The sequence below is a fragment of the Impatiens glandulifera genome, chromosome 5 (genome assembly GCF_907164915.1).
Source record: "Impatiens glandulifera chromosome 5, dImpGla2.1, whole genome shotgun sequence".
NCBI classification, from domain to species: domain Eukaryota; kingdom Viridiplantae; phylum Streptophyta; class Magnoliopsida; order Ericales; family Balsaminaceae; genus Impatiens; species Impatiens glandulifera.
In genome coordinates this window covers 18004755-18032513 of record NC_061866.1, presented here as the reverse complement: position 1 = coordinate 18032513, position 27759 = coordinate 18004755, and the positions used below count along the sequence as shown (strand labels likewise).

At 35.5% G+C, this 27759-nt stretch overlaps 3 protein-coding genes across 4 annotated transcripts; 2 read left to right on the top strand and 1 right to left on the bottom strand.

The window, feature by feature from the left end:
• Positions 1-44: 44 nt before the first annotated feature.
• LOC124939115 (protein NAP1) lies at positions 45-13684 on the top strand. The gene is made up of 24 exons (XM_047479626.1): positions 45-340; positions 565-1016; positions 1101-1175; positions 1921-2001; positions 2253-2333; positions 2470-2552; positions 2796-2880; positions 3542-3667; positions 3829-3936; positions 5714-5758; positions 5861-6003; positions 6825-6957; positions 7251-7361; positions 7719-7797; positions 8312-8505; positions 9043-9188; positions 10446-10527; positions 10622-10732; positions 10991-11116; positions 11237-11376; positions 11455-11551; positions 11715-12706; positions 12809-13027; positions 13128-13684. Exons 2-24 carry the CDS (start codon positions 594-596, stop codon positions 13663-13665), a joined length of 4218 nt encoding a protein of 1405 aa, XP_047335582.1. The 5' UTR covers positions 45-340; positions 565-593; the 3' UTR covers positions 13666-13684.
• A 2712-nt stretch (positions 13685-16396) lies between these two features.
• LOC124937581 (EP1-like glycoprotein 3) lies at positions 16397-18386 on the top strand. The gene is made up of 2 exons (XM_047477868.1): positions 16397-16876; positions 16976-18386. The coding sequence occupies exons 1-2, from the start codon at positions 16415-16417 to the stop codon at positions 18005-18007; spliced, it is 1494 nt and encodes a 497-aa protein (XP_047333824.1). The 5' UTR covers positions 16397-16414; the 3' UTR covers positions 18008-18386.
• A 34-nt stretch (positions 18387-18420) lies between these two features.
• LOC124937580 lies at positions 18421-26344 on the bottom strand. 2 transcript variants are annotated; one of them, XM_047477866.1, is made up of 9 exons: positions 26212-26344; positions 22713-25569; positions 22547-22627; positions 21258-21413; positions 20684-20847; positions 20457-20604; positions 20241-20363; positions 19222-19309; positions 18421-18936 (listed from the first exon to the last, which is right to left on the bottom strand). In XM_047477866.1, exons 2-9 carry the CDS (start codon positions 25551-25553, stop codon positions 18740-18742), a joined length of 3798 nt encoding a protein of 1265 aa, XP_047333822.1. In that variant the 5' UTR covers positions 25554-25569; positions 26212-26344; the 3' UTR covers positions 18421-18739. The 2 variants fall into 2 exon arrangements, with proteins under 2 accessions (XP_047333822.1, XP_047333823.1); XM_047477867.1 differs by having other exon boundaries at positions 21258-21410.
• Positions 26345-27759: the final 1415 nt, after the last annotated feature.

Here is a 27759-nt window from a genome sequence, read left to right as displayed (position 1 = left end):
AATTTCCCGATTTCTTAGTTCCCTTGTCCACCGCTCTCTCTAAGACAGCTAGACAAGTAAACCTCTCTCTCTCCACATTTATACGAGGAAGAGAAGATTATAAGCAAAGCTGTTTTAAGGCAGAAAGTAGAATCGTTGCTTAGTCTTCTCAGCATTTGAAGAAGAAATCAGCTCAGCAAGCAACAATTCCACTTCAACTATCAGTTCTAGCACCATTCTTTCTCTCCTTCTCCTTCTATATTATAATCGCTGCACGTCCTGGAATATTTAGATCTGACCCTAAATGGGAATTTGATTATGTAATCTTTCCTCCAAAGCTGAAGCCTCTCCCGCTTTCAAGGTACTTGCACGCCTCTTTCTGTTTAAAACTAGTTCCATTTTTGTTTTTCTGCTCTCTGTTTAATGCTGCTGATCGAGAGACATTTTGGACGAACGTGTCTATATTGTCACACGTTTCTCTTTATGAATTGGGATTTCAGAGTAACTGAGTAAAGCAATTCAATTTCTCGCTCATTTGCCAGTTCCATTCAAATTCTTCTTCTTAATTCGTCATCCTGTTTGCAGATATTTCTGGGAAAAAAACAGAGGCAGGAATGGCAAAGTCTAGGCAAAGTTTTCCTCCACAAGACTACTCTTCATCTGCCCCTACGGCTGGGAGATCGAGGGACGGGGAAGGCCCAGGGAGATGGAACGAGTACTTGGGTCAATTCATTGCCCCTCCAACCACGTCTAAGACCACCGCGAGAACTGTTGGTGGGTCTGAAGGTGTGAATTCGAGTTCTGCTCTGTCTCATAAGGGATTGAATATTCTGTGGGTGCACCAGCTAACTCAAGTTGCCGAGGGGCTCATGGCCAAGATTTACAGGCTCAATCAAATCTTGGATTACCCAGATTCAGCGGGTCATGTGTTTTCTGATGCATTTTGGAAAGCTAGTGTTTTCCCAAACCATCCGAAAATTTGTATCCTACTCTCCAAAAAGTTTCCAGAGCATTACAGCAAATTACAGCTTGAACGAGTAGGCATCAAGAGTGTTCCGTTGCATCTATTCTTTTAATGTTCATGGAATTAGGTGTGACAAATGATGTTGATTATGGTTCAGGTTGACAAGGTTGCATTGGATGCTATGAATGATGGTGCAGAAGTTCTTTTACAGAGCTTGGAACCTTGGATTCAGGTACAGTCCCAGTTTTTCTTGCATCGATAAATCTTTCGAGCTTTAACCGGTATCAGGATTTGGGGGATGCTACATAAAAAGAAAATCTCCTTTGTCAATTTTCTCAAATAGTTCAATGAAGTTGGAAAGTTGTATTTTTTAGTTCCATAGAAGCTGCTCTTCGAATGTTTGAAAGTTCTATTGGGGCCATTCTTACTATCAGGAAATGATTATTACGCCGTTATGCAGCTGTTGACTGAAAATAAGGTCCAAGTGATTTTCTCTAGGTTTTGGAAATCTGTATTTGTCTTACAACAGATTTCCTGTAGATTCTGCACTTGTACATATAAAGAACTCAGTAAACTATATGAGTCATGCACGGGCCACCATTCATTTTTTCTGTGGGTTGTTTGAGAACTTGTTTCTTATACCATCAGTTTGTTAAATGATGGATGATCTATGAACCTAATGAATTGATGCCTGCAGATCATAAAGGGAAAAGCACCAGATTTATTTATTTCTAACCCAGCCTAGTTTGAAGTGGCTACTAGTGTCTCTTCTCATCTTGTAATTGCTTTGATTTTATATCAAGCTCCAACGTCCTTCAATATAGATATGCGTTATTGTAATCCAGCCAGTACTTCTAAGTGAGCCCATTATCATCTAGTTACTGCTTTATATGATGGTTTACAAGGATCTATATCTCAGGTTGGAAAGTCACATACATTTTCAATAATGCTTTTGATGTTTCTCTTGTTTCGGCCAGCTACTTCTTGACTTGATGGCATTTCGAGAACAAGCTTTACGGTTGATTTTGGATCTGAGCAGCACTGTTATTACCTTGTTGGTGAGTAAGCATATATGCTAGAATGTGAATATGAGTGCCTGTTATCGACATTGTTCAGGATTTTCTCCATATTTTCTGTCTATATATTGTTGAAAGAGAGATATTTAATTCACGCAACATGTCAATATTGATAAATTTACACTTATATTTATGAGGTAGAAAGTGTTGATAACCTCATTTAATGCATATGGCAGTACACATTTTGTATATGAAATGCCTGTTTGCTTGCTGAAACTTATTTGTTTGGGCAGCCTCATCAGAACGCACTGATACTACATGCATTTATGGACCTTTTTTGTGCATTTGTTCGTGTCAACCTCTTTTCCGACAAGGTAAGTCTGGGTATTTCTACATTTTGCATTATAATTAGGTACTCTCTTTTCCATTGGCTTTACATTTTGCCCATGGTTGTATGAAAGAATGTGTATATTTGATTTATACTTACTGTTTTTATTGCATTTACTGCAGATGCCTAGGAAAATGATACTTCAAACTTATAACCTTTTGTATGGAATGTTGCATGGTGATCGTGACTGTGACTTTTATCATCGGTAACTCAGTTGTGGTTTCATTGATTCTACTAGTTGGTACAAATAATTGAACAATATCTTTTGGAGAAGTATATGCTATATTTTCACTTGAGAAACAAGCTGCTGGCTAAAAATCAGATTCTTAATTAAAATTCCGCTCATGTGATATCCATGATTAAGAAATTATTAGGGAGCTAAAATAGATCCCAAAATTGTTAAATTTCATAAAGGAAATGATGATATATGTCTCTCTTCCTTGAACAGGTTGGTCCAATACATTGATTCCTATGATCAACCTTTGAAAGGATTACATGAAGACTTAAATTTTGTGAGCCCTCGCATAGGAGAGGTTACATTCTTTCCTTTATTGACAATAAGATTACTCATACTTCTCATGATAGAATTCACCTTTGTTCTTAAGCAATTAGTACAATAGTGCATTCCTTTTCCTGCAGTGGATCTGGTAAAATTCAAACCAGATGTCATTCTCCCTGGAAAGTAGGAATTTTTTTTCAGATGCAAGATTCAGACTTTACCATGGCCAACGAAACATGAAATGTTGGTCCATGAAAAGGCCTCTGTTGCAACTAATAATTCCCTTTTACGAAATTTCTTCTTGAAGTTACCTATAAATTTGATTTCTCATTACTCGTTATCAACATCTGTTTATTAATTGGTTTTTGAAAACAGTCAGAAGTTGATTAGTATGTTTTAACGAGTAGCAGTTACATGGATGTTTGTTGTTCCGTCTTCTTGCTTATTTGCATTTAACCGGGAAAACCAAGAAGCTAACACAACAAAATGTTTCCAGAAATGATAAATATGTTGACGTTGAACTCTGTTCTGGGATGGCTAACGGATGCAAAAAGTGACTTTGAAATGTGACTATGGCTGTCATATTTTATATCCGCTGGCAGTTGTTTTCCATGACTATTTAACTTCCAAGTGCAATCTGTTTTTTTCTAAATTACTGCCAGAGTTGTGTGGTTAAAGAAGATGTGCTTCTTCAGGTTTTAGAGGCTGTGGGGCCAACAATACTTCTTTCTACGGATACAAGGAAGCTAAGAAATGAGGGCTTCTTAAGTCCATTTCATCCACGCTATCCTGACATACTCACAAATTCTGCACATCCAATGGTATGAATGTTTTTTTTTTTAAATAATACTCTTCAGTTTAGTGCTTTTGAAGACATGCAAATCTATATAAAGTTATAGAATTTCCTCACAGATATACATGCTAGTGTCTTGATATTTTTTTCCTTTTGTTCCTACTTCCTCATTTCTATCCTCTCTTGCAGAGAGCTCAAGACTTGGCAAATGTCACTTCCTATAGAGAATGGGTGTTATTTGGGTACCTTGTTTGTCCTGATGAACTTCTTAGAGTCACCAGCAATGATATTGCTTCGGTAATTAGTACAGATCTTCCTTCCCTTGTTCTCCTTTGAATGAGTAAAATTGCAAAAACAAAATAAAAAAATGCTCTCCATCACATTATGAGCAAAGGGTATATGGAGTTGGTTGTTTCTCCATGAACCTTGCAGCATGTTCTTTCAATGAATCTGTTATACATATTAAAGTTTTATAGTAATGAATTGTATGGTTGTGCACCTGTAAGGAGATTTACTGATTGGAAATATCACCTAAAAGATTAAGAAAGAGAGAGATGAATATTATTATTGAATATATGTAGAAAATCAGAAATACTCCTTGCATACTGACATTTACTCTGAATGAGTTGCTCTTTTTGAATAGAGATGCATTAAGTTAGTGAGTGTTCTAAGAGACATTAATGAATGTTGTAAGAGGCATATACTATATACATTATTGGACCTAACAAGATATCTTTCTAAGTAGCTAGAATTCGATGGGCATCTATTATATTTTGAATTAAGACCATACATCCTCCATAAATGAATGGGAAATCACATCATTTCAATCATCTCAGGGCTAGTTGAGTAGCTAGAATATTTTCAATTTTCAGATTATGAAATCTGTGTATCTTGCAGCAAATGTAGCAGGATTTGGTCAATCATCTCATTCTACTTTTTTTGAGAAAACATAGAATCTTTTATCAAAAGAACAATCAAGTGTCTCACAAATATTGAAAATTCACAATTCTACATCGAGTTTCACAATCTGAAAAAGCGAAAGTGGAAACTTATATAGAGTAACAATTCTCTCTTATCTTGATCATTCTTATCACTGTCACAATAAAATCCTCACTCTTCACAAATTTGTCGTATTTGTTTGAGGATTGGGATACTTACTCCAAGAAACCATCTGAGTCATGCAACGTAAGTGATATCTTTCCAAATCTCCTCTTCATCCTTTCTTTTTCCTTTGAAGATTCTCGCATTTCGTTCAATCCAGATTTTATAAATCATAGAAGCACAGGGTCATTCCCTTAGAAAGCCAAAAAAACCCAAAATCCTAGAAAAGTAGTCCGATACAACATCCTTGTCCATAAAAATTTCCTAAACACATCCAAACACATTCAAACCAATACAAACAACGAGGTCACTATTCCCTTTAAGCAATTTCTTTTTAATTTTTTTTCTGAAAAAGAGGTCAACTTTATATTACAAAAGATTATGAACACGAGGAGGGATGATTTTTTTTCAAGAAAGGAGGAACAAAAAAAGACAAAATGTTATGTTCCTATGAGGTAAAATAGTCCCATCTGATATGAATTCCCCATTCTTGATGGTAGGGAACGTGTGGAGGAAGAAGCCTTTGATCCTCTCCTTCCCGAATCGCTATTATATTGTCCTTAATTATCTTGGAATAACTTTGTATTCATCAGAAGGCCTATTTTAAGTTTCAACCTTACATTGCTTACAAATTAATTTGATTCTGTTTTAGTTCTTTGTGGTCCTATTGAAGTTTGTTTATAGAAATTAATTTTATGTTATAGATCTGAAAAGGATAATACAACCAAAGGTGATGTATTAAAGAGTAAGGAACACCATTGCTTCTACCAAAAGAAAAAAGGAAGGCAAGTGCCAAACATATCCAGGACATGGTTTTAGACACAGTTATCTTTATGGTTGTTACCAAAAAATAAGAATTAAACAAATTTTGTTCCATGTGAAATGTGCCTGTCCTCTATGCTAGCTTAACAATGAGATTATTCATGTCTTCTAAATTCGACTTCCTTAAATTTTCTACCCTGGATGGTTTCAGGTTGTACTAAAGGAGAACTTGGTTCTTAGTGTTTACAGAGATGAGGCAAGTTCCACATCTTCTTTTCTGCAAACTGCAACTTATATTTTACTGAATAGATGATGACAATGTGAGCTGTTCAATCACTAACACATGCATAACATGCAGTACATACTACTACATGAGGATTACCAGTCATATGTTTTGCCACGAATCTTGGAGTCTAAAAAGATGGCCAAATCTGGACGCACAAAGCAAAAGGAAACAGATCTGGAATATAGTATTGCAAAGCAGGTTGAGAAAATGATAAGGTATGATGATAACTGCGGAGGTGATTTATTTATTAAAATTGGAAACTTTTGATAGAGTTAGTGAGGTGCCAGAAACAAAAAGTTGAACAAGAGTGCACTCATTGTATTAAAATGTAAATCAGGGACTTATGACGTGATAAAGTACTGGTACATGAGAGAAATGGAGTATCTTGAAAGTATTTGGTGGACACTTCCTGTATCTTTGTCTCCCACCATTTTGTTCTGGGTAGGATATGATTAAACTGTTCACCTAAGATTTAACTTAAGAAGACTTGACATACTTTTGTATGCCGGAGAAAGTATAGCCATGACTCAGAACGAATTGACAAGTACTTAAGCTGAATCTCTTGAGCAGTATCGTTTGTGTATAGGATATGAGAAACTACTAATAATTGCACCGGAAATTGTTTTTGAATATGATCATGAAGGCCCAAACCCACTATCTTGTGGCCATGAGTCTCATGCTTTACCCCTGAGCTAAACAAGCCTTCAATGTGGTGAAAAGTATACCCATGATTCAGAACTAATTGACAAGTATTTAAGCTGAATCTCATGAGCAGTAACAATTGTGTATAGGATATGAGAAGCTTCTAATAAATGCACTGGAAATTGTTTTTGAACATAGTCATGAAGGCCCAAACCCACTATCTTGTGGCCACGAGTCCCATGTTTTACCACTGAGCTAAACGAGCTTTCAAAAACAGTGGGAATTATTATTGGTTAATATATATGTTTAGTATACATTTATGTTATTGCTGCCTCTTGATAACTTCATATCAGTGCTATAGAACAGTTGTTCTTAAAGTAATTTATGATTGCAGTGAAGTTCATGAACACGCATTACTATCCTGTGATTCCATACACCATGAAAGAAGAATATTGTTGAAACAAGAGATTGGAAGAATGGTGCTATTTTTTACCGATCAGCCTAGTTTATTAGCTCCTAATATTCAGGTACATGGTGCAAGGTCTTGGTCTGCTACTAAGATAAGCTCCTTTTTGGATAATGTCATTTCTTTGTTCTATATCTTTTGAGCCATACTATGATATTTATATATGTTCCTATCCTTTTCTGTTGAGTGTTTTATTCTGAGATACTACTAGTTTTCCTTGGTTATTCTAGAAGTCTTTATCATAACTATGGATACAAGATAAAGTCATTGCATCCCATCTGTATGGGCCTTATTTGGATAATGTATCAGTTTTTTATGATAGTTGACTTCTATGATGATTTGTGGTTCATATAGATGGTATTTTCAGCTTTAGCCTTGGCCCAATATGAGATTATATGGCACTTCCAACATGTTGGCGTCGCATCAGCAAGATCAAAATCAACCAGGATTGTGGCAGTAGAAATAGTAAGTTCATATAGTAGTTATCCTTTTGTTAAACCACCGGGTAGCTCAAGTGGAAAGATTCTTTACCTAAGAGGCTAAGGTCTCCCACTAAGAATTCCCTGATTTAAATTGGGGTTTTTCATGCTAGCCTCCTCAGGTAATAAACCCTGGTGGCAAAAAATGGTTATCCTTTTGCTCAGTTAATGTTTTTGGGTAGTAAGTAAGTCAAATAATAGTTATCCTTTAGTTTGAGTATAAAAATGATCGCTCCTCACGCTCATTAACTTTTTTAGTACAAGATTGACCTTTTTTGAAGTAATGGTTTTGCTTGCTGTTCTAGAATGCTAAACTTGGATTGTTCTGAACGTTTTTATGCAGGATCCAAGTGATCCAACTATTGGATTTCTTTTGGATGGGATGGACCGCCTTTGTTGTTTGGTGCGCAAATACATTGCAGGTTCTATGAACTCTAGAATCACCTTTTTTCTTGAGAGTCATGTTGTGTTTATTCAGCTCTAGAGATAAATCTGCAATCTTAACTTCTTTGCGTCTTTGAGCTAGCAATCCCCCTAAATTTGAGACTACTAGAATGCATTAACCTTGTTTGTTTAGACTCCGTGATTCTCTTCAAATGGTATGTGCTAGTTGTTTCATATGAGCCACTTTTTCTTTAACCTGCTAAGATTTCTTTGGCTTGAAATTAATCTCTCCAAGGAGAATAATTTTCCTCATTCATTTTTAGAGGAGCTATATTTTATAATCAGTTTAAGGCTTCTTTCAAATTTAAGATAAATCTGCATACTGTGACCATTCTTCTCAGTCCTTTCTGTTAATTCAAAACTGAATTATTCCTTTGTTTATAAATGAATACAGTGATCATTATGTTTTGATAATCTCAACTGTTATGTTCTGAGTTATTATTTTTTTTTTAATCCACATCATATTGAAGCTTAGTTCTCATTTCTTTTCAGCGATTAGAGGATATGCATTGTCCTATTTGTCATCTTCTGCTGGTAGAATACGTTTTTTGCTGGGAACCCCTGGAATGGTGGCTCTTGACTTGGATACAACCTTAAAGGGTCTCTTTCAGAAGATTGTTCAGCATCTTGAAAACATACCAAAACTACAGGGTGAAAATATCTCTGCCATAACATGTGATCTATCAGTAAGTGCTTTTCTATGCCTTCTATATTCATGGCTCTTCATGTGTCCTTTCCAATCTGTTATGGGATTGATTTGGAAAAGACTTCTTTGAGTTCAATTAAAATGGGTTTCTTTGATATGTTGTTTAATAATCTAAATCAGCCTCAGTATAAGCTTTTGTCTTTGATACTTCCAAGTTGGAGATAGGTAAAGTCCTTATTTTACATGGATACATACGTGGACAGAAGAGTTTCCTTTTATTCCTTACTTTTTTTTTAAATAGGATCAATAATTGACTTCTTTCTTATTATTTGACACCTATTAGGTTTAGAGTTTAGTTATATAAATAGGGTCATAGCCTATGATGACAATTAGCTTTTATCAATATCAGGAGTATTTATTTAGTCTTTTCTCCAAATTCTCAAATTCTCGGATCTTTTCTATTTACAAGCTTATTCTACATGTTGTAAGTTTTTTATTAGTTTGATGAGAGCAATCATTAAAGACTTTCCTTACAATGTGCTGGTAGATAAATTCAGAAATTTCCCTTATTGATCAGGAGCTGCGGAAAGATTGGTTGTCAATATTGATGATTGTCACTTCAGCTCGATCATCTATAACCATTAGGCATTTGGAGAAAGCTACTGTCTCCACTGGAAAAGAAGGATTACTCTCTGAAGGGAATGCTGCTTACAATTGGTCTAGGTACTGTTATACATGAGTGGATAGCTATCATAAGATTAGTATCTATGATATAGTTACATTCTCTTGATTGCAAATTCTACTCTTAAACAATTCGGCAGAACTTTCCCTTCAAAGAATATGAGAATATGCGATGTTAATATATCTGTCAAGTTCATGTTGCTTGTTGGCCCCGACAATGTTCTTTTAGGGGCCTAAATGTGAATACATGTTTTTATTTGTAAATTAGTTGGTCAAAATGATCTATAAGTTCATCGACTTTCATATCATTATAGGGGTTATAAATGAAGAAATCAGTGATACTTTCTTAGAGATACTTAGAAGATGTCAGTCATGTCACATTGTTATTTAGAGAAGACATGAAATATGTGGACAGTTCATATTTGTTGTGTTACAAATAGTGGACGATGGAGTAAGTTCTCTACCAATCCAACAAGCTCCAGTGTAAAGATAAGGGGTTGGATGCGGATGGGGATGGTATGGAGTCGGTTCTGATAGAGTTTGTCGGGCCTTTGAGTCTGATGTTCCCTTTGGGCCCATGGTTGTGGGGTGTTGGGTTGGCGCCTAGTGGAGAGGGTTGTTGATTTTTTTGTGGTTAGCCTTTCTATGTGGGTTTGGGATGAAAGTCTTCTTAAAGATGATGATTTTGATGGAGCGCTTGTTTTGCATTGCAATGGTTGGAAAGCATCGTGTGTACTTCCATTTCTTTTGATTTGGGGCGCTTTTTTGTTTAGTAGTAGTAAAATATATATCTCTTTTAGTTTCATTGTTTCCGAGTTTCAACACTTTGATGTTGGGTGCTTTGCTTTTGTAAGTGCCACTAGACTATTTTTATTTTATTCTATCCGGACACTTTGTGCCTACCCAAAAAAAAAAAAAATATTTAGACCTACATCCTGATGGAACCTGAGGCATGAGCCACTCAAAGAATATTTATTTTTGTTGTAATCTGTGACTGTTAAAGTGAGCTTTGAAGTGTCCAAGCCCAAAGAAAGTTCTCAGGTTCTCATGGATGTGGCAGTATCATCAAATGAAGTCAACCCAGGGACAGTAACAATTTTTGTACCATAATGACACTTGTGATGTGGCTGTACCAATGTTTAAGATTTCAGAAGTCCCTTAATTGTGTGATGAGGAATTTTGTATACTTTGAAGTATTGTATTTCCATATACTACATACTACTGATAATGCATGGCATAATTTTGTTGTTTTGTTCTTGGTCCAAGAGATTCATAATGATTATTCCCTCTGGCAAGCAGATGTGTTGATGAACTTGAATCTCAACTATCAAAGCATGGTAGCCTTAAAAAGCTCTACTTCTACCACCAGCACCTCACAACAGTGAGTTTTTCTTTCAGACAGGACGTATCTTCTATTGATATATTGTCTGAATGTTTCTGTGATAGCTTGATATGATGAACTTGGCATGTACCAGGTTTTTAGGAACACCATGTTTGGACCTGAAGGCCGTCCACAGCATTGTTGTGCTTGGCTTGGTGTTGCTAGTAGTTTTCCCGATTGTGCTTCTACAATTGTTCCTGAAGAGGTTAGTTGATCATTTTTATTTCTAGTATGCCTTTGGCATTTCAAGTAAGTGGGAAACTAATATGATATCTCATTTCAAGTTGGCATGCTTGCAAAACCATTCAGTCGAATAAAACACATTTGTTACTTGATTCAGTCGAATATATATCTGCTTGGGTACTTCTATTAATGGTGTTTCACTTATTTATTTGTATATATACTGAGATATTTTCCTCAATAGTACAACAAAATGAGTGAACAAATAATTTTCTGAATACAGGTTACTAAGATTGGTCGAGATGCAGTGATGTATGTTGAGTCCCTTATAGAATCCATCATGGGAGGAATGGAAGGATTAATTAATATTCTCGACTCTGAAGGAGGTTTTGGCTCTTTGGAGATGCAGGTATTACGTATTTTATTTTACTTTAAAAAAAAGATATTAATTTTTTTTTTATTTCATGAGTTTTGGAACTATTTTTGATTTCTCTCAAAAAGTCCTATGCTTACCATTATTGAAATTCAGCTTCTTCCAGAGCAGGCAGCTAATCTCGTGAATCTGACCTCAAGAACATCACTCCCTTCAGCTAAATCTCCAAAAGGCATTACTGGCTTTCATTTCCCAGGCTATGAGAGCTTTCCTGAAAATAGTGCTTCTGTTAACATGTAGGCATTGATCTTATACCTGATTCTTATTCTGATTGAGTCACAAAAAGATAATCATTTAGGATCCTATGGAAACAGGTTGGAAGCTGCAATGCAGAGGCTGATGAATCTTTGTTCAGTACTAAATGACATGGAGCCTATATGCGTTCTAAACCATGTCTTCGTTCTGAGGGAGGTAAGGGTGTTGTTCCTTCTATGTATACCCTATCTTACTGGATTTGGTGACATCTTGTCTTGTACCTCAGCTGTTTGTTTTACCTACTGTTTACTTCACAACTCTAGAGGTCGGTCCTATGCTATTTTTTTATACCTAGACCCTGAATGCACATAATTTGCAGTACATGAGAGAATGCATTTTAGGGAACTTCAAGAGAAGACTGCATGCAGTACTCAAGAATGATAGTGATCTTCAACGGCCATCTGTTATGGAATCACTGATTCGTAGGCATGTTAGTATAGTTCATCTAGCAGAGCAACATGTTAGCATGGACCTGACCCAGGGCATTCGTGAAGTTCTACTGAATGAGACATTCTGTGGTCCAGTTTCTTCTCTGCACTTGTTTGAGAAACCAGCTGAACAACATACTGGATCTGCTGTTGAGTCTGCATGCAACTGGTATGTTGACAATATTGTCAAGGATATCTCTGGAGCTACTGTCTTGTTCGCACCACTTCAAAGGTGCTTTAAGAGCATGAGACCTGTTGGAGGTTATTTCGCACAATCTATCACTAATCTGAGAGAATTGCAAGCTTTTATCCGCATTTTTGGAAGCTATGGTGTAGACAGGTTGGACAGGATGATGAAGGAACATACTGCAGCGCTGTTGAATTGCATAGACACGTCACTACGAGCAAACCGAGAAATACTAGAGGCGGTTGCAGGAAGCATGCATGGTTGTGACAGAATAGAAAGAGATGCAAATATGAGGCAGATAATAGACATTGAGACGGTTATTGGGTTCTGCATTCAAGCAGGACAAGCTGTGGCCTTTGATTGTCTTCTAGCGGAAGCTGCTGGAAGTGTCCTTGAAGAAGGAGCGCCTCTGATACATTCACTGCTTGCTGGGATTGTGAATCATTTGCCTGAGGAAATGCCTGAGAAGAAGGAAATGAGGAGGATGAGAAGGGTGGCAAACAGTGTAAGTGTGGTATCTGATCATGATTCAGAATGGGTAAGGTCAATTTTGGAAGAGGTGGGAGGTGCGAATGATGGATCATGGAGCTTATTGCCTTATTTCTTTGCTACTTTCATGACATCCAACATCTGGACTACAACTGCCTTCAATGTGGATACTGGGGGATTTAACAACAACATCCACTGTTTAGCAAGGTGTGTAAGCTGCTGCATGCTTTAGTTAATGTTCTAGTTATTTTTTTCAATTGAAAAAATTCTCACTTTTCATAAAATAAATTAAAAAATGTTTTTTTGTAGATGCATTTGTGCAGTGATTGCTGGGAGTGAGTTTGTTAGACTGGAAAGAGAATGTCAGCAAAGACAGTCTTTCTCCAATGGTCATCATGTCAATGGTACGCAGGATCATCCAGATATGCGGAGCCGTTTATCAGCTGAAACAAGTATAAAGGCGACAATGCAGCTCTTTGTTAAATTTTCTGCTGGAATTATATTGGATGCATGGACTGAATCTAATAGGTAAACTAACCGGAACCAACTTAACTTAATTTTACTGTTGTGGTAGTGTTGCTATCTAAAATGAAAATGAGGCAAACTTATTTATATTTGATTCTGGCAGATCTCAACTGGTTGCAAAATTGATATTCCTGGATCAGATGTGTGAAATATCGCCATACCTAGCTAGAAGCTCGCTTGAAGTGCACATCCCTTGTACTATTCTGCGATCAATATACAACCAGTACTATACAACAAATTTGTCAACCACAGCACTAGCATTGTTAATTTCGTCCCCTCGACATTCTCCAGCAGTTCATGCATCTCCTGCAGTTAGGTCTCGTGGCGACTCAACTCCACAAGCCCCCTCCTCCTCCTCTAGTACTACTGTTCATGAATACAGTTACTTCAAGCCTTCGTCGTCATCTGCTGCTTCTTCCGCACATAATCATAGTATACAATTGGATCATCAACTCTATGAAGCTGGTGGTGGCGGAAACACGCATCATCATAAGAACAGTAGACGGTCGGGTCCATTAAATTATAGTTCAAGCAGCAAAAATAAGTACGAAGGGTCTACGTCTGGGAGCACAGCTCCTCCGGGTGCATTGCCGCGAAGGTTTGCAGTCTCAAGATCGGGTCCTATATCATATTATAAGTAGTAGATGTACCTAAAACAAATAGGTATTATTTAAAACAAGAAGCATAGAAGACCTGACCTGCTGCTACTTGTAAGGATTATTCATTAGAATTTTGCATATATAAATATTATGCACGACATTTTGGCCAGTTTTTATTTATTTAAAAATAATAAATCAATTGTTTATGTTCTGGGTTGGGATGATGGTGGTGGAACTGTTAAATGTCATCATATATATGATGGCTTTCTTTTGATCAATTGGATAGATAATTGTTTAAATGAAAATGTTATCATATGATTTGGTAGTATATAGGGATGGCCTAGGGTAGCGAACATTCTCAAATCCGATTTTCATTTTACTATTCGACTTTTCATTTTACTATTCGACGGATATTTATATTTCTTCCTGATTTATTGGGTATCTATAACCTGATTAATTATATAATTAATTATTTATATAATTGTAGAAATATAAGAAATATAAGAAATATAAGAAGAAAAAAAACATAACTTTTAAAATTTTGATGAAAACAAAAAGACATAACCTGATTATTTAATAGATATTGAAGAGATAAGTAATCAGGTAGTATGGCTTTCTTTTGATCAATTGGATAGATAAACGAAAATGTTATCATATGATTTGGTAGTATATAGGGATGGCTTAGGGTAACGAACTTCCTCAAATCCGATTTCCATTTTACTACTCGAAACCCGACGGGTATTTATATTTCTATTATCATCCCTGATTTATCGGGTATCCAATTTCGATAGATACTCTATAACCTGATTAAATATTTATATGAGTGTAGAGTTATAAAAAAAAAACATAATTTTGAAAATGTTGATAAAAACAAAAAGATATAATATACCTGATTATTTAATAGATATAGAAGAGATAATAGTTTTGTTGTTATTATAACCGAAGAAAAATTTAAAAAATGAAGGTAAAAATGTTAAAAGAGTTTTTTTAATGTGAAAAATGAGAAAAGATAAATAAGTTTTTGAAAATGAGAAAAGAGAAAACAATTTTTTATTAAAAGTATTTGAAGATTAAGAGTAACAATGTATAAGAGATAAATAATGGATAAGAGTAAAATAAATGATGTGTTTATTATGATATTTGTCATTATTAAACATTTGAAAAGTTACCTTATTCCTTAATTAAAAATATATTTTATTTTTAATATTAATATAAACGATTATCGAGTTTTGGGTTTGGGTTTCGCATACTCCCCATCAGGGTCAGTCCTGAGTAAGTCCAATAAGTCCTTAGGCTAGGACAGCCCATTCGATAAAATTTTAAGATATGTATATTGTATTTTTAAACATAAGATATTGTACTACAATAGTTTAAGATAAAAACTGAAAATTTTTATTTGGCTTGGATTCAAATCTCAAAAAAAAAAAATTATCAATTTTTTAAACTAGACATAGGTTACCAAAAAAAAATTTAACTTTTTTCTTCGTGGAGCTGGGGTAGCCTAAAACTTGGGACCGACTCTGTTTTCCATCCCTGAACCCGAACCCGATCAGATACCTTCTTTCCCTCTCCACGCCCGACCCGTCCCCGATTTAAAATATTCGAACCTAACCATTGGGTACCCTCGGATATACGGGTACCCATTGTCATCCCTAGTAGTATGTATATATGAATGACTTAATAAATTGCAATGAGAAGTTTTTTATTTACTTTGATGCTTTTTTAATTTATTTTGTTTGTTTTTTTTCAAAGTTTATAATATATATATTTTAAAAAGGTTAATTTTATTAATAAGAGTACAAAATTCATTCAAACGTTACAAAAGAAAATGAAAAATATAAAACAATAAATAAAAACGTATTTTAAATATTAATAAAATAAAAAAATTTTCATCCCGTACAAACTTTTTTTTCAAATTGAACCGAACACCTATAACATTAATTTTTGAGAAGATTATACCCATAATTTTTTCTTTTAAAAACCTTTTTTTCATTTTTTCAGTTCCACATATTGAAAGAATTTGGTGGAATCAGAATTTGTAACTAAAACCATTTCCAATTCTACAAACTTCATTAAAATATATATATATTCGGATTTGATTGTGGAAAAATGAAGAAAAAGCAAAATTAGTCTATGTCATGGACACGTCACACAAGTGTTAGCATGACTATATTCGGACCTATGATGATGCGACACGTGTCAACCTTAGCTTATGTTTACAATTTAAAACTTAGAAAAAACAAAATATGTCCCACTCCCACAACAAATACAATTTAAAACCTAGCAAAAGAATTTAAAAGACAAGCATGCAACCCACCACATACAAAAGAAAGCACTCAAATCACATAAAGATTACACATGATTATATTAAGAAATCACACTCACAATTTTCATTCCTTATTGTCACATACAGATCACATATTAATAATTTATACTCACACTCTTATAACTACCTCAATCAATCAAAGTGGTCATTTAGGAGGCTATCACAAAAAACAAACTTAAATGGTTACACACATTACATATTTATTTCACAACTGCAACCATTTGGACTCATTATTTGTACATAATTAATATTGGAAAAATAAAAATACAAAACTATATAATAAATTATCAAACTTTGTAAATATAAATAAAAGAATGAGTGCACTTTTTGAGAGTGGGATAGATGGATGGCAAGCACTTGATGATGAGTGTTAGCTGCTTTCTCACACCAACTCTCCCACCCATATTATCAGATATATGAAATGAGAAACCATTAATTTATGAAAAATTTAGATCAAGTTGGCTCATGAGTAGTAGTTGTAGACTCTTCTCTTTCATTGTCTTCATTGTCTTCCTCATTATTATTACATCTAATGGCCATTATTATTACTGTAGCAGCAGCAGTTCCTCCGACAATCTTCAAACTGGTTACAGGTTCAGCCTCCCTGTTCCAGTGGACGTCGACAACTTGTTCACCGGAAGGGCATTTATCATGGAGGCCGGTGGCGATGGCCAACAAACACCTGATTTTAGGGTGGCATTGAGTGTTGTAGAAGAAGATTTAGACAACAAGAAGAAGAAATTATTATTTTCTTGCTCCCTTGATGTCTTTCTTGGAGAAGTGAGAGTTTGGTCTTCTGCTCATTTTTTTAGATTCTATGCTCTCAGGGAATGTGTGCTTGAGCTCACAAATGAAGGAGATCTTCTTCTTAAAGAACAAAATCAGACAGTTGGATGGAAAACAGGCACTTCAGGACAGGGGGTCCAGGTAATCTTCTTCTTATTATCTTCAAATTCAACTAAATTAATTAATTAATGGATCCTCTTCCATCTTATGAGTTATCAACTTGTGACTAATAATTAACAGAGACTACAACTGCTGAGGAATGGAAACCTTGTCTTAGTTGACAGTCTGAACCAAATAAAATGGCAAAGCTTCAATTTTCCAACGGACACGATGCTCTACAGCCAGACACTCAATGTGGCCACCCGTCTTACTTCATTTCCCACCAACTCAACCAGCTTGTCCTTTTCCTTTGACATTGAACGACAAAAGATCGCGCTCTACTTGAATTCAGCTGCCAACTCAAACTCAAACTCAAAGTACCCCTTCTGGGAATTCAGGCCTTCCCAGAACAGAAACCTCACCTTTATTAAGGTGTCTACGCAAGGCTTAGATATCTTCGACGACAGAGGGAAGAAAATATCGCAAATCCAATCTCAGAGGCTAGAGCCCATCAGGTTCCTAGCATTGGACAACAAGACAGGAAGTTTAGGGCTCTATTATTACTCGACTGCTGATGGGAATTTCAAGGCCGCATTTCGCGTTCCAAACTCCACATGTGATCTTCCTCTTGCTTGCCGACCCTATGAAATATGCACCCTCACAAATGTCTGTTCCTCGTCCTTTATTAACAACAACAACAACAGGAGCTCATGTAATGCAGCAAGCCGGGACGACGTGAAAATGGTGGAGCTAAGGAAGGTTTGGAGCGTAATAAGAGGCATTCCTGCAGACACAAACGTGAGCAGCAGCAAGGACCGGTGCGCTCAGACCTGTATCAACAATTGCAAATGTGCAGCCGCACTTTACAACGCAACCAGCTCCAGAGGAGGAGCCTGTTTTGTCTATGAATTTGTCAGGGGGCTGAAGGAGCTGGACCTCACGACGCCTTTAATGGCAACTAATAAGTTGACCTACATGGTTAAGCTCCGAAAGGAGGATACTACTGTGGGAAAGGCCTCCTCCTCCTCCGCTTTCAAGGGATGGGTCTTGGCCCTCGTGGGAGCCACCGATGCTCTCGTACTCTTGCTCCTCTTTCTGGGGATTCTTTATTACTGTTGTGTCCTTTCCAAGAGAAGAAATCATTCTCACCCAACTAACCATCCCCAACAGTAATATACTGGCATTGGGGTTTGTAAAACTACATTTGCTCTACGGCTTCCACAAGTCCCTATTTATCTCCCAGAATGACCTAATTAGCTCAAAACGGGTCTAAAAGACCACACTGGACACATTATTGGCTTGTCTTTCAGCTTTCAAGACAACTGAGCTTCACTGTCCGGATCCAAACCAGATTTGAGAGTAAAGGAAAACAAAATCAGCTACAACACTAAACAAACATAAGCTTTTAGCCTTGTTGCATTTCAAAATGTATTAGGGTCCATAAGTATGTACAAAGGGAACACGACTTTTCGAATTTGATGATCTTCTTTACCAGTTTTTTAAAAATAGTTTCATGTAAATACAAGCCAAGGAAAAAATAATTATAGCGGAAAACATACAGTTTAGAGATTTGGAACACAAAGTCATGTACACAATCGAATAGACTTACGGATTTGTGTCAATTCCAACAAAATAAATAAATAATACAAACCAATAATTTATACACAAATAGTAATATATACACACGTGCTAGAATCTCTCCCACATTCCCAAATAGAAACCCAATGTTTGAACTATGCAAGGAAAGACACCCTATACAATTATAATCAGAAGGGAATTGGAATCCAATGAATGGGTTGGGTACATAATAATAACATCCCTTTTTTCTTTTTTTCTTTTTCCTTCCTGCTGCACTTATTAAATGTAAAAAGTTCATGATAAGGTAAAGATTTGCATATAAAGTTACTATTTGGAAACCTGGTTTCTTGTCTGAGATTTCCCGTGAGACACTGCTGAAGTCATCACACGCAAGCATCTAACAATTTCTACAAATGATGGACGTGTGGCTGGATCTGGTGCCCAGCACTGCTCCATTAGTAATCTCCATTCAGGGTCACAAGAGCTTGGCACGTGTGGTCGAAGAGTGTTATTTACAATACCACCTGCATTACTCAGAGACAACAGAATTTATCAATATAACACTTGCTAAAAGGAACAATAAAGAACCAATAGTCAGTCATCTGATGTTATACCATCAAGATCTATATTCTTGATTTTTATTTTATTTTTTCCAGGAGGACATGTGCTAATGAGATACACGTCTATTACTTACATAAGAAGGTTAACGTTTATTTATACAAGCAAATCTATTGACAGTGCATGATTGGAAGAGAGAGAGAGAGAGAGAGTATGATCAGAAGGGAGAGAAAGGGGGTTCATAAATGCACCTATAATTGCTCCATAATGCATGTTTGCGTAGGGCTCCTCGCCAGTAAGTATCTCCCACAAGACAATGCCGAATGAGAAAACATCAACCTGCCTCAGAAAAGGGTTCTAAATTAGCTCTAAAATAAAGAATGAATTCACAGGCTACTTTTTAATAACCTATCCAGCAGAGGGTTCTAAATACTTTAACATTTATCAGAAACAAAAACTACTTAGATCAAGCTTGAGCTCAATTAAATTCAACATTTGTGAAAACTCGAGTTGAATCCAAATCCATAACTGAACTTATATACAAAATGAATTCAAATACGTATAGAGGATGTTTTGCTCAGAATCAGAAAATATCCTTGATTATGTTTTGTAATTAATATTTAGTGAAACCTTAACATTACACTATAACTTATATCATATAAAAAGATTTCTCCTAATAAGCAATTGGCAGTTCTTATTGTTTATGTCGTTAATTTCATCCTCACAGGGGACAAGAAAGATAAACTTGTGAGAATAAAGAATTCTAATATCTCAGTGTTTGACATGTGATACGTAGAGAAAAAAACTAGGGGCAAATAAATAGCAGAAAATTAAGTATGTGCTAGATAAACTGAAGTTTTATTAATTAGGAATGTGCTGATCAAACAATAACAAGGCCCAACTCCAATTATAAAAGTCCATATAACAATACCCTTATAACCAAACAAGACGCTACGTCTTTTTTTGGAGTAACTACTAACAAGAATCATCGGGTATTGTATATGTATATACCATATCCTACATCTATAAATTTTAATGGAAGCACAAGTTGAGCTAAAAGTTTTTTTTTTCTGAATCTCTCACGGAACTAGCTAGAAGTGAAATTCATATTACACAAGTTGAAAGAATCAAGAGAGATAGGCTAGCAAACTTATTCGAATCTAGAAATAATTTCCCTACCGCGTTTGATGCGCACACCCTATATTGCACTTTATTGTTAAGTTTCCTAAAGAAACTGCTAGATGATCAATTTATAATGCTAAGGGCTGACCTTCTCAGAAACCTTGCTGCTGTTACCATTTAGTAGCTCCGGCGCCATCCATGGAAGGGTACCTCTAACACCACCAGTAACCAATGTATTCCTTTTTATCTTCGACAAACCAAAATCACCCACCTGAACAAACAATTTTGATATCATTATCTGATAATGCATTGAGTTGGCATCAAGTTAAGCCATGATTGTTACCAGGAATACGGGGATAATTACCTTACAAATGGGTCGCAGAGGATCCTTCAAGTTTACAAGCAAGTTGTCACATTTCAAATCAAAGTGCACAATATTTTTTGAATGCAGGTATTCCATTCCAAATGCAGCATCCTTTGCAATCAATAGCTTCTTTCGACGATCAAGATGCCTTATACCAGTTATATCAAGCGGATCAGGCATTAAGATAAAGAGGTTGACTTGGATAATGCAATTAAACTAACCGTTACCTCTCTTTTGAAATTAGAGCATTCCTAAGAGAACCATTCACCATATATTCTGTCACAGTAGCAAGAGTTCCTCCTGGTCCATTCTGCACGACACCATAAAAGGCCACAACATTCGGGTGGTGTAGCTTCGAGAGAATATCAGCTTCAGTCCAGAATTCTGTTGTCTGTTGACAATTATGGAATGGTTAGTATGCAAATATCAATCTTCCATGATTAAACAGACTTAAGAACAAAGATAAATGCTTTAAAGAAAAAAAACTGATCCTAAATTTACATAGGGATAAGAAGCATAACTCTGTCTGTTTTCTACAATATATTTTTTTAACGAGTGTGAGCAGGCCAGCTTGCGCGCACCTCGACTAATCCCTGGAGGAGGCTAGCACAACATCTCACCGCTAATGAACCCTCAATTCAACTGGTGCTTTTTTTTATTATATGCATTTGAAAAAACAATGCATTGGACTTCCTCATTGTACATTACAGAAGGAGAATGAGACCATAATACTTAGCAGCAGACAGACTGGAAAAAAAAGGACAAATGCATCTTGACTAAATGATCAAAAAGAAAACTCACTAATCTCTCTTGCTCAGATGAACGGCCAGTGAAACAGCTTTTCTTGAACCGTTTAATAGCCACATCAGTTCCCCTCCATCTCCCATGGTAGACAGTTCCAAATGTTCCAGAACCAAGCTCCTTCAGTTCTTCAAGATCCTCATTCTCAATAAACTGCTTTAACAGCTAGAAGTAAATATAAACATCTCCACTAACAGAATGCAATGATTTAAGCAGTCCACTTGATAATAAAAAAGAAGAAGGTTTTTGTTCAAATTCTCAAGAACAAGATTCAGGGCTTCTAGGATTGAAAATGTTTTGAAATCAAGATCATGATACTAATGGAAAATGTTTTTTTTTGTTTATATATATATATAAAAAAAAAAAGTAACGTTTGAACGCATCTTGCGTTCTTTTTAATAAAAGTTGACATTTTTCAAAAAAAAAATATATATATATATATAAATAAATTAAAACTAGAGAATAGGGAAGAAGAGAGAAAACTGGTCAGAAACATCATGTTTTGTAAGCTATCCGAAGTGTTTGAGAAAGAGATACATGCTACACTTAAAAACAAAATAAGAGGAACTATATTAAATTTGTTCTTCAACTTCTCTTGCTTAAGCATGCTGGCATCAAGAGATCAACAATTCCTTTGGAAAATTTCATAACAGATTGACCATGCAAATCAGCACTATATGATGCATACATAATTCAGGAGAAAGACCATTACAGGAATAATCCAGAAATTGGAGTATTTTGGTAAGCAACGTTTTCATCTATTGCTTAACAATATATCCAGCTAGCAGTCTGTTAATTGTTTACAATAATATTCTAGCATTGAAATATTGTAATGAAGTACATCTTTCGCGTGAATCATGAACCCTTGACATCTAAAGAGACCATAACCATAGCTGAAACTACTTCCCCGAGGCCTAGATACTAAAGATCGGTACTTTCTTTTTCTTCCTTTTCTACCATAACTTTTGTCAAGGAAAAAGATGCACAAGGAAATTACTTGAGAGAGGAAAATTAAAATCATGAGATTTAAGGGTTTATTCTGCAAATTGAACCGTTCCCTTTTAGTATTGCGCCAATGATACATCATACTTGCACTCAATTGCTAGAGAATTCACTTCGAAAATATCACAAAACATCTGCGCAAGCAGGCAGATCGTGCATGTGTGTGCCCGAGCGAGAGAGCGTGCGTGTGTGAGTGTGTGTGTGTGTGTGTGTGTGTGAGAAAGAGAGAGAGAGAGAGAGAGAGACGGAAATAGATTTATAAGTGTTATATGGAAATACATAAATACCTGCAAGGAGCTAATATCAATTTCTCCAGAAGGAATATCTGCAAGGGGTTTTCCTGTATGATCGGCTTCCAACTTTCCCTCCTTCAATGGAAAAAAAAAGTTCACTAGGTTCAGTTATGAAGCAAATGGAGTCATAGTAGTTTACCACCTTATGTAAAGCACAAACCTCATTCTTCGAATATATTATCTTTGGATCCACCAAGCCATCAACCTGAAAACTTTCATCGTTGTTAGATAGACTTAAATCAGAATGCAGATCCATAGCTCCAGCACCATCTCTCCCAGGTGATTGCCGCTGAATAGCTTCATTGCTGAAATTGGAGTTAATATGAGCCAAGTTAAATTCTTCAATTCTCCAAGGAGGGTAACTATAGTCCATTGGAGTACCCTTGGGATCATTTAATGATGATGGAAACCCAATATGGTCCTGATCAATAAGAGAAACATCTTTCCTACCAAGATCATTTTCTGCCACATTTTGGAAGAATGAACAGTACTCAGGTTCTTGATTCTCAATTTGCGAGCTCAAGTTACTTCTATCATTATCCAGTTCACTCTCTTCCGTCAGCTCACGAGAAATATTAGCCTTGGAAAATATATCGGAAAAAAATTCAGGAGGAAAACGTTCATTAATGTCAATCCGAATATCACTTTGTCCTGTAACACCAACATGAAGAGGTTCTCTCTGAGAAATGTCAAGTGGTTTCTCTGTCCGAACCATGGATGGTAAACTTGAAATTGCGCTGTTTGTATTTTTCATATCAGCAAGTTTCCCTCTACTTGGTATTCCATCAACAGAATTTGGCAGGATCTTAGCAGAAGGGGCTGGGACCACTATGTGGCCATCTTTTTGGGCCGCCCTTAAAATAGAAGTGGTAGAATTTATCTCATCCATCACTGCAGCACTGGAGGAAGCCTTTCTGTCCGAATCTTCAACTGACTTATCATACTTCTGAGGTAGTGTTTGTCCCTTTCTGACTAGTTGGATTTTTGCATTAGAGGTTTCAGTAGAGATGGACTGGTCATTTATGGAATTCATGTTTCCAACACTTGAATAATCCACTTTTTCTTCCATTTGTGGCAAAATGTTAGAATGTGAATGACTGATGAGAACCTGAGGATCGAGGTCATTAGATTTTGATAAACGTGTCTGCTCCACTGGTTCTCTCATAATTCTTTCTGAATGAAATACTCGTTGGGGAATTGCGGGTACTTCAAGGTAGTTAAACTCCTCTGATTCGGCTTCATAGGCAGGCTTACTGGAGTAGACTAATTCATCTTCTCTGTACTTATCTCTATTTCCTCCTTTTGAAATTTCATTGAACTTTGAAGTCTTTGCAGATTGTTCGAGCTTTCCATGATTTTGAGAGAGTAGAAATGGTGGTCCTGCATCCACAGAAGAGGAGGTGACATCTGGTATATTCCTAGGAACAGAATTCAGAAGTGCAGCAGCACTTGTACATGAATTATCAACCTCTTCTTGGTTAGAAAAATTTCCAGGTTCATCCCTTTTCCTGAAAGAATTGTCTCTTTTAGTTCCTTCATCCTTTACAAGCATCTCTTTTGCTATTTGGTTGTTTTCTGAACTGATTTTTGTTTTTATGCTATCGCCTTTTTGTTGTACTTCAGCATACTGAGCATGAATGTAACTGGGAACCCGATCTATGGAGACTCCTCCTCCATGGCTAGTCAAATTCGCGTGCAGAGGCATCTCTATTTTTTCTACCTTGGGAGCAAGTTTGGAATTGTTAGGAATATAAGCATGTTGAGCAGATGATGAAACATTACTTTTGCCATCTACATTATGGGAGTTCTCCTTCGGGTTGACGGTGGATGAAATCTCCAGTCTATCTTCTGCTTGATCCACCATTTGGCCTTTGTAAGACTGCAAACCTGATTCACCAACATGAGTCAGAGAGAGCGGCATAGATTGCACAACTGCTTTTGTTGATGAAGGCATGTGAGCTAGTGAAGGCATAGATTGCGGACCAGCCAATGTATTTCCAGCATGGACTATATTTGCCCCAACATTCAAATTGAGTAACTCGTCCAAATTGCTGCCACCAGTACTTCTCAAAGCAATTGATCCCTTTCTTGACCCTAGATTCATTCCATTAACAGCTAGGACATACTGAATTTCATAATCGCCTTCTATATCATCAAGACCAGCCATTGAATCATCAAAATCACTACCAGAAAAGAGAAAGATTCTGAATTTCTGTGATCCGTCGTCTCCTAGGATTTCACATTCCTCCATCATATTGCAGAGGTCTTCATCAGAGGACACAGATATCAATGCGTCTAGCTCCTCACCTGGAAGCTGATATTTGATAAAATGATTCTGTCTGTGAAGCAATCTTGTTTTTTCTATAAGTTCATGCCAAGAAATGTCCCTGCTTAACTTAATAATGTGAGTTTCACCTCCAACATATCTAAGCTTTCCATCACCAGGACGAGGCATTATTTTACCGCCAAAACTACAAAGAAATTTTAACTTCTTGGACAAAGGGGTTTCAGGAACTTGTGAAGGGACATGAACTTGAGACCTTTTATTATCAGCAGTATCAGTTGAGGTTTGAGGTATTCCATGCATATTTTTCTTTTCTATTTCTTGGGCACGGGCTGTGCCCTTTGAGGAAATCATGGATAAATTCGATCCACTTTCAGAACCTGCATGGCTAATCCCCAGAATCCCCTTTAGATCCGTATAGTTACTCGCAGCATTAGAATCAGCATATGTGCTTGGAAGCAACTGCTGCCTAGGAATCAGCCTCATGAATTCAAGTGCAAACTCTTCACCAGTCTGAATGGAATAATTGTGAACAGGCCTAGCTGCTGGTGGATTCTGAAAATCGGGTGGTCTCACATTAGTATTAATAGAGCTGGACGGGTCCTGAAGAAAACTGTTATTTCTCGTTCCAAGTGCTGCATTTCTAGATGCCACATTACTGTATTGCTCTTGTTCATGTGCCTTATGCGGCTCCATCTCACCACTTGTTCTGTACATGCATGAATCAGTTTTCCTGTACAAAGAACAGAATATTAATGAAAAGGAAGTCAGATCTGTTTGTAAATAGAACTGAGATTCACCCACAAGTGTATCTAGGTAAAGATCCCATTGGGCAATGAAAAAGATTCAGCTTTAAGCCAGCCTGTGGAATTCAATTGTGCTGCTAAATGAAATAATCTTATGAATCAATTATGAAATCTAAAAAACTATATTGGAATTACAGTCACTGGCTGGCGCACTTACAGAATATAAATAGAAAACAATCATCAGATAAAAAAACTAATTAAATTTCAGAAGAAAAGCTCAATGTCAGACTTAATAAAATTAAAAGCACAAAAGAATTCCAGTTACAGTAAAGATTCATCTGTAAAGTCATCAAAGCATCAGAAACTGGATCACAGAAAAAGCATGAACAAATAATAATCAATCTCGATGATTCAGATGATCAAATAAGTTGATTCCATTCATCAATTAATTAAATCGATAAATAAAATCAAATCCACCAATAGATTTATTGTTTAACAGATGGAACTAGATCTTGGGACCAAAATTCAGAAAGCGATCAACATCCAAATAGGAAAATGAACAATCGAAACATAAATAATATGAATCGAGCTGCAGATAAAGTCCAGTAGAAGTGAAATTTGACTTGTACCTTAAGGTGGTATTGGTTGATAGGCGTGAGAAAAGAAATCCGCCATTGGATTGGTGACAAGCAAGTTTCTTTTTTCTCTCTCTTCCCTTCTCTTTCTCTCTCTAAGTCGTTCTTAGAGCTCAAAATTGAAGTCAGTTTTCTGTGTCTACATGCTTCTTATAATAATCTTTATTTTTATATGTCAAAGCAGACAAAAATTCCTTTGTATAAAATGTTGTAGACTGTATTAATTACTAATATAGTAACTATTTTTGTTTACAACTTTAAAAATATAAAATTTTAATTATGTTCAAGTCTTTTACATGGGAAATTTGACGAAATGATCCTGATAATGAATCTAATTCGAAAAATATATTCGCTAGATTTTCGTCCGGTAAAATATTTGTCTTACCTTTTTCGTGCCCTTTTACTGTTTATTAACGTGTTTTACCACATTCGCGCTCTATGTAAAACGCGTAAATTATTATACGCGTTTATCATAACGCACATATATGATAAAAATATGTATTGTCATTATATGCGTTTTACCAAATTTAATCAATTGAAAATTTTGTATCTTTGTTCTGAAATTGTATCATTAATTTAATCAGAATATGATAAGAGCTAACATGAAAAAAATTGTTATTTTATTAGAAATGATTGATTGGTCCAGATAGGCTAACTCTTAGGTTTGGTTTGATTTTTTTTTTCAATTTTTTATATAAAAAATATATATATAATATATCTTTTACATTTTTATCATTTTAATAATTCATTTTATCAATTAAAACACTAAATATTTTTACTTTCTTTTTATTAAATTTTAATTTTAAATGCATAAGAATATTTTAATAATTAAATTTACTAAACACTCAAATAATCTATTTTTAATCAAAATATTTTTTTTAACAAAAACCTAAAAAATTTAGAACAAACAAGTTCCCAAGAGCTGTCTAATATTGTGTTTTTATTATTTATTTATTTTTAATTATTACATCACACTATCATCATTGGGAAGGGATCAGTGTGTCCCCTACATAAACATTAACCCTCTAAACAAAAATATAAAAAAAACATTTATAAAAACAAATATACAATAGAACTTAAACGATATCGTTTTGTGCCTGTGTGTAACTGACCTAACAAATTGTTTAATTTCGTCTTTAAAATATTTTTATTAAACTTATATTTAAATACAAAAGAAAATTTTAATAATTTATTTTAAAAACATTTCAAATAATTTATTCTTTTATAAACAAAAAAAAATCCTAAAGAACCTCAAAATCTTGAGAAAAATATATATATAATTGATGTTATATAAGAGTGCTTAATGGTATCACATCTAATATTATTAATTTCAGTTAATAAAGGCATCTTTCTTGTTTTATACTTCTTGTCTTTAACGAGCTCATGAATCAAGTGAGCTCATGAATCAAGTGAAATCCACGATATGTTACTAGTATAAAAATGTTTATGATAGTGATAATAAATATATGTCTCTTATTATGCTGCGTAACATTCATATCAAAATAATCCATAGTCGTAGGTTTATTGAGATATGACATCATT

Bases quoted from the DNA above. Each gene is read 5' to 3' on its own strand.
- LOC124939115 (XM_047479626.1), top strand. From the start codon at position 594: ATGGCAAAGTCTAGGCAAAGTTTTCCTCCACAAGACTACTCTTCATCT. The intron at 2,334-2,469 runs GTAAGTCTGGGT...CATTTACTGCAG, and splicing joins TCAACCTCTTTTCCGACAAG to ATGCCTAGGAAAATGATACT. The intron at 11,377-11,454 runs GTAGGCATTGAT...CTATGGAAACAG, and splicing joins AATAGTGCTTCTGTTAACAT to GTTGGAAGCTGCAATGCAGA.
- LOC124937581 (XM_047477868.1), top strand. From the start codon at position 16,415: ATGAGTAGTAGTTGTAGACTCTTCTCTTTCATTGTCTTCATTGTCTTC. The intron at 16,877-16,975 runs GTAATCTTCTTC...AATAATTAACAG, and splicing joins CTTCAGGACAGGGGGTCCAG to AGACTACAACTGCTGAGGAA.
- LOC124937580 (XM_047477866.1), bottom strand. From the start codon at position 25,553: ATGTACAGAACAAGTGGTGAGATGGAGCCGCATAAGGCACATGAACAA. The intron at 20,848-21,257 runs GTGAGTTTTCTT...AATTGTCAACAG, and splicing joins CATCTGAGCAAGAGAGATTA to ACAACAGAATTCTGGACTGA. The intron at 19,310-20,240 runs GTCAGCCCTTAG...TTTCTGAGGCAG, and splicing joins GCAGCAAGGTTTCTGAGAAG to GTTGATGTTTTCTCATTCGG.